Source organism: Schistocerca serialis, chromosome 4 (assembly GCF_023864345.2).
Source record: "Schistocerca serialis cubense isolate TAMUIC-IGC-003099 chromosome 4, iqSchSeri2.2, whole genome shotgun sequence".
In the NCBI taxonomy this organism is placed as follows: domain Eukaryota; kingdom Metazoa; phylum Arthropoda; class Insecta; order Orthoptera; family Acrididae; genus Schistocerca; species Schistocerca serialis.
The window spans coordinates 541,404,735-541,411,094 of NC_064641.1; the positions used below are offsets into that span (position 1 = coordinate 541,404,735).

At 39.8% G+C, this 6,360-nt stretch overlaps 1 protein-coding gene across 1 annotated transcript in view; it reads left to right on the forward strand.

Annotated features, from left to right (window-relative positions):
- Positions 1-4,762, forward strand: part of LOC126473974 (allatotropins-like) — a 355,582-nt gene extending 350,820 nt beyond the window's left edge. The window contains exon 3 of the mRNA XM_050101361.1: positions 3,538-4,762. Coding sequence (XP_049957318.1) covers positions 3,538-3,670 — 133 coding nt within the window. The 3' untranslated portion in view covers positions 3,671-4,762. The remainder of the gene's footprint in view (positions 1-3,537) is intronic.
- Positions 4,763-6,360: the final 1,598 nt, after the last annotated feature.

Consider the following 6,360-nt stretch of genomic DNA (forward strand, 5'->3'; position numbering starts at 1 on the left):
GGAATTCTGCTACCTAGGCAGCAAAATACCAGTGATGGAGGCCGTGCGGTTCTGGCGCTGCAGTCCGGAACCGCGGGATTGCTACGGTCGCAGGGTCGAATCCTGCCTCGGGCATGGGTGTGTGTGATGTCCTTAGGTTAGTTAGGTTTAAGTAGTTCTAAGTTCTAGGGGACTTATGACCTAAGATGTTGAGTCCCATAGTGCTCAGAGCCATTTGAACCACTTGAACCAGTGATGGATGGATCAAGGAGGACATCAAAACAGACAAGCACTGGAAAAAACGGCATTCCTGGTCAAGAGAAGCCTACTACCATGAAACATAGGCCTTAATTTGAAGAAGAAATTTCTGAGAATGTACGTTTTGAGAACAGCATTGTATGGTAGAGAAACATGGACTGCGGGTAAACCGGAACAGAGCCGGCCGCGGTGGCCGTGCTGTTCTAGGCGCTTCAGTCCGGAACCGCGAGACTGCTACGGTCGCAGGTTCGAATCCTGCCTCGGGCATGGATGTGTGTGATGTCCTTAGGTTAGTTAGGTTTAATTAGTTCTAAGTTGTAGGCGACTGATTACCTTAGATGTTAAGTCCCACAGTGCTCAGAGCCATTTGAACCGGAACAGAAGAGAATCGAAGCATTTGAGATGTGGTGCTATAGACGAATTTTGAAAATTAGGAGGACTGATAAGTTGAGCAATGAGGATGGTCCGCACATAATCGGAAAGAAAGGGAATATGTGGAAAATACTGACAAGGAGAAGCAACAGGATGATAGGACACCTGTTAAGACATCAGGGAATGACTTTCAAGGTACAAAAGGGAGCTGTAGAGTGCAGAAACTGTAGAGGAAGACAGAGATTGGAATAAATCCAGCAACTAATTGAAGACGTAGGTTTCAAGCGCTACTCTGGGATGAAGAGGTTGGCACAGGGAGGAGTTCGTAGCTGGCCGCATCAAACCATTCAGAAGACTAGTGACTGAAAAAAATAAAACTAAATTTCCCACTAAATGTGAATTTATAATGTCACTATGATGGTACACATCTTACTTTGAAACCTGAGAGTTTTGTTAACACCTAAAATGGCACATCTAGAAGGTCTTTCAAACTGTCCAGTCATCTCCGCAGTAGATCGCTAACCGCGTAATGTCAGTAGTATGGATACACTCTCCTTAGCGATGTCCGGTTTTTTCAACTTTTGTCTCGATGACAAGCATGAAAATAAGATTCTACTTCATTATGCTAACACTAAAAACTTCTGATTGCCCCACAAACAAACTGATCACAATTCACAAACTAGGCTGGTGCTAGGGTATCAAAAACCAAATGACGAAACCGTGGGGAAAATTTGTACTCTCGTTCATCAAATAGTTCTATAAAAGGGTTAGCTTAGACGGATTTAAATTTACACAGTCATTAAACATTTCAAATTGCTTCTGCAGAATTCTGCAAATCTCTCAAGCAAAACATAAAGAAAAAAAATGAAGTTGTCTGGAGGTTCTCATCCACGTAACACCAGACGAGATTAAACTCTCTACATTTTAAGTTGATCAGTCATGCTCGAGTTTCAGCCTCCATCCACTCCAGAACTATAGTCATTATGACAGTATCGTGCAGTGGCCATGTAATTAGGAAAGGAATTTTCGCGCCTAGTGTGCAGTACCACCAAGAATGTTCCGCGAATCTCTGTTTTCCATAATCGAACACCTCCATTTCAGCAGGAGCCAGTATTTTATTAGTAAAGGGAGATATACTATATTGGTGAAAGAGTGTACACAGGCTTCTTCTCCTTCCTCTTGTTCATCTTATTCGTCTTCATTTTCAGAAGTATGCTTCTCGTCCATTCTGGTCTTCATCTGGCGATCTTTTCCGTGATCTTGCGGGGTATCGTTTTCCTTGTGTCTACAGTTCAAATTGTTATGCTGGGTCTTTCTTTTAGTATATAGTAGTGGTTATTTGTGTTTATAGTTTGTAACACTTATTAGGAATACGTAATCGGCTTTTCATAGTTATTAAGATGTTCTTTCATAAAAGGTAATATTACTTCCGTTATTGCCTAGTAGTCTGGCATTACCTTGGTACTGTTTACTTTCAGTAAGTGTAGCTGTAACAGTGGTCCTCTATAATTCAATAACTCTGCGTTTATTCCATCCTGTCATGTGGCTTTTCTGTTTTCATTTGTCTTGAGTTTTATGGAGATCGTTCGCTTTTGTATTGCTCATATGTCTTGCTTCATTTCCTTCCTGATGTGACCTCTGGTAGTCGCCAGTCTAAGCAGTTTTTTTTTTTTTTTTGCCGTCGTTAGGTTGTTCTCTCCCAAAGAATCGATTGGCGCTTTGTTTCAGTGTTTCAGGATCATAGGTAAAAGCCCACGGCATCTAGATAATTGACATTGATTATCTGAATGTCAAGCAGTTTTCCTTTCTTGCTGAATCTTAACATCGATTACTACAGTCTTACAATAACTTTATTTGTCGTATCAGATCATAACTGTACTCTTCGTATATTTATTTACGTCGTTTGATCATTTATTTGTGTTTTTACGGATAGTATTGACATGAAAGGGAAAGCTGCTATGCAACTTAAGGCGGTCATTTAACGTGGCACTGCGTTCCCATTCGACGGACTGGCCGCCAACAACGTGATAAGGTTCATAAAACCATTTTAGTGGGTCAGAATGAGGCCCGTAATATTTTTCTCGACGAGATGCGGTAAGGAGTCACCTGTCTTCCACTTTCAAACAAAAACTACACTGCCGAGCGAGGTGGCGCATTCCGCACGATGATGGTTCAAACCTGAGTCCGGCCATCACGATTTACGTTTTCTACGATTTCCCTAAATCGCTTCAGGTAAATGCCTGGATGGTTCCTATGGAACGGAACGTCCGACTTCCTTCCCCATCCATCCCTATCCCGATAGGCCCGATAACCTCGCTGTTTCGTCCCCTCCCCAAAATCAACAAACCAACCAAAAATTTCATTGGCTGCCAAGATTCGGCAAGAATAATACTGCAAAAGGTTTTCCCAGCTACGCAACTGTTACATTGCTCAGTAAGCACAATAAACTTCTTAATAACACAGGCGCTGCTATCTCGTATTTATTCGTCAACATCCAGCCCTCGACTCTCAGTAAATATGTCCTTCATGGATGAACGTCCAAGTGCAAGTTGTGACACATGGACGACGACATAAGGCATCTTGTGTCTGGCCGTGCACTTATAGCAGAAGCGGTGAAGGCGACTGTTTACGTAAAGCGGGGGTAATCTGGGGACTGAGGTCCGGTCCGGCACAAATTTTCGCCGTCGCCCTTCCAATACACAGCCGATTCGGTTCATATTTGCAATTTCGAATACATTTTCTCCGAAAAAACACAGTTTAATCTTAACGAACAACAAACACTTTATCTCACAGGAAACTGTTTCAGAAAAGTATAATGATTCAGTTATTTATTAAAAGTATCACACCCGTGAATAGAATTTAATCATTCATAAATTTTTTGTTCAAACATACGTTCATTGCTCTAAAAAAAGTCTCTGTTTGTTGCAGCTTCCCTGTGGAATGGTTCGCCGCCGAGATGCAGAACAACCCGGACCTGGCTCGCATGATCGTCACCAAGTTCGTGGACGCTAACCAGGATGGAGAACTGACGGCGGAGGAACTCCTCAGGCCCACTTACTGAGTCCCCCACCTGAAACCTACACATGCCATAGGCATATTAAGAAACTCCCACACCTCTGAGTCACTTGTTTGTAATGTCGACATATGTGTATCGCTATGTTCCAATAAAATAACTTTCAATGTTTCGTAAGAACTTTCCTCTCATTTTGTTTGCAGATTCAGACCAGATCCCTAGCCTTCTAGAAAGTGGTAGCACTTCATTGCCTGAATGGATCTTTTAAAAAATTTAAACATTTGCGCTCTCCTGTTCCTTTCCTAGCATGCTCTTTTACGGCATACGAATATTTGAAGCAGATTATTTATAGCGCAGTGTTAGACTGAAACTCGTGTTCATGTCTTGCTAGACAGTTGAGTGTGAGAAAACATTACACTTCCTACCTACACATTGATAATTATAGTTTAAGTCTCATACTTTATTCCGAGTGATAAAATACGAATAACTGAAAATATACTAAGATCTTGCCTAATGTTTAAGAACCTCTAGCTATTCTATGTCTTTCAACTTGTTCTATCTCACTTAAGAAAATAATAGAGAGATGAGAAACGTTTTTCTTGATGTAACTATGGCATGTGTACATACACAGCTGAGAAAACCTTGAACAGTAGACTATATTTTTATCAGTTATTTGGGAAATAGTAACCTCCTGTAGAAAATATTCCTTAATAACTTGTCGTTTCCTTTCTTTACATATGTGACTTCTCTAATTAGAATGAGATTTTGTTTGTAGTAGAACTGTTACTAAGATAAAGTTTCCAGTACATTCTAGTTCTTTTAAATATGTACATCTAACAAATGATCAAATAAAATATTACCTGAAGTATGTAATATGTGTATGTTGTAAATAATTTGTAGAGGGATTATTTTCGCACAGATTTCTGGAATATATTCCTGTTAAGGGCAGATATTCTAAAAAAAAATAGGCAGTGTGGAAGATTCGCGTCAGCCTTCCTGCTATGTATCATAATCCTCTCATACGACTGGATTTAGAGTACGAGAGGAAGTAAGACACAAATTAGGTAAGATAAATATAACCTCGTGTATGTTCTGTACAGACCGTTTAGTTGAAAATAAAACAAAAATTCTGTTAACCAACTTCCATTTTTCTTTCATGTCCAACGAATTGCTTTGATTTAAACTTAACAATTATAGTGAGTGTATTATGTAGAGCATACGTATTGCAATAATAAAAATAGCTTTGGTGCTTACCATGACCTCAGAGCTTTTTAAGACTTACGGCCACCATTGGTATCAACAACACTCGAGTTCTTTTGACATCCAGTGAAAGCATTACATAGAGTCAAAGATGAAGTTCATAGTAGTTACTTCGTAAAAAATATATTATTGCAAAAATGAAAGGCGTTTCAAAAGCAGTAAGTATTTGGGAACTATTTTCAGGGTAGTGAATTCCTTAAAGGGGTTGCTCAAGATGCTGACCTCAATTATCAATACGTGACAATCGTATTCATTGAATATATTACAGGGCCAAATATCCTACACTTCTAAAAGGTAGATGGCAGCATTACTTCTTAGCAGATGACAGAATTCTAGCTTAGAGAGTCATCGGAAAGTCGATTTAAGTATTTCAGAACAAATTTTGCTCATAATCCCACATGAAAGTGAGCATATCGTCATGAATGATTGCTGAGCCGGAAGTGGAGCACGGCATATACCACCATCCATTGTGGCGCATAAAATGTGCACTGAACGTTTTGCACCATTTGCAAATTTGTGAACGTATATGGGCTTATATTCAAGTGGAGAAAACGAGAGAATAATACTCACAGTACTAAAGTATATATCTTCACTTTAGAGTCAAAACTGTCCCAATTCCTAATCCAAAGCAGTCTGTTCGAGAACGCACATTCGTGAAATCAAAAGTACTGGGTAGCACTGAGTACCGGCTGTGTTTGGAGTATTTCTGCGACACTGCTCTGCAATTTTCAACTGGTCCTAAACATTGTGTGTCAGGTTCATGTCAGCACATACCACAGGCTATTTCATTCGGTCGATTCCAGCCTCCTGGAGAAAGGACTTCATGAAGTGCGTAAAGACGCATTATCGTCTTGAAAGACAAACTCAGTGCCAAAATGTTGACTTTAGGATAAGGTGATAAACTTGAGAACCATGTCAGGATGCTGTACAGATCTCTAATTACTTTCGATGGCAACAAGAGCCGTCCGACATCTGTAGATGACCACTGGCCCACAATGTGTCTGCCCACCGCTGTGATGAACGCCTTGCGCCTGGCTGTTAATGATATTTTAAATTCGTACATGAGAGTAGTATGATATCGAAGAAAGGATACATCTCATTGCCGACAAGAAAATAACAGGTAATTATAAAAAATGTTCATAAAATCTTTTCTTATGACATAAACTGACTTTTATCACACATATTAACTTTGAAAGATAGCTTCAGGTCCGAAGGTCATCGCTGGAAAGCATCGAGCTTGGTGACTCAAAACCGTGTTATTGTTAATTGTCAATGCAAAGAAATAGTCTGCATAATAACAATGAATATAATCTGATTTCGTTAGAAACGTGGACTGCAGGTTCGCCTTACAAACACTGATATGATTAAAAAAAAACAAAAAAAAACGCTGACGTGCTTGTGGCGTCATTAAACCGACTTCTTACAACTAATTTAAAAAGGCCAAAAGATTTCATGGATACAACATTACTGCCGTAATA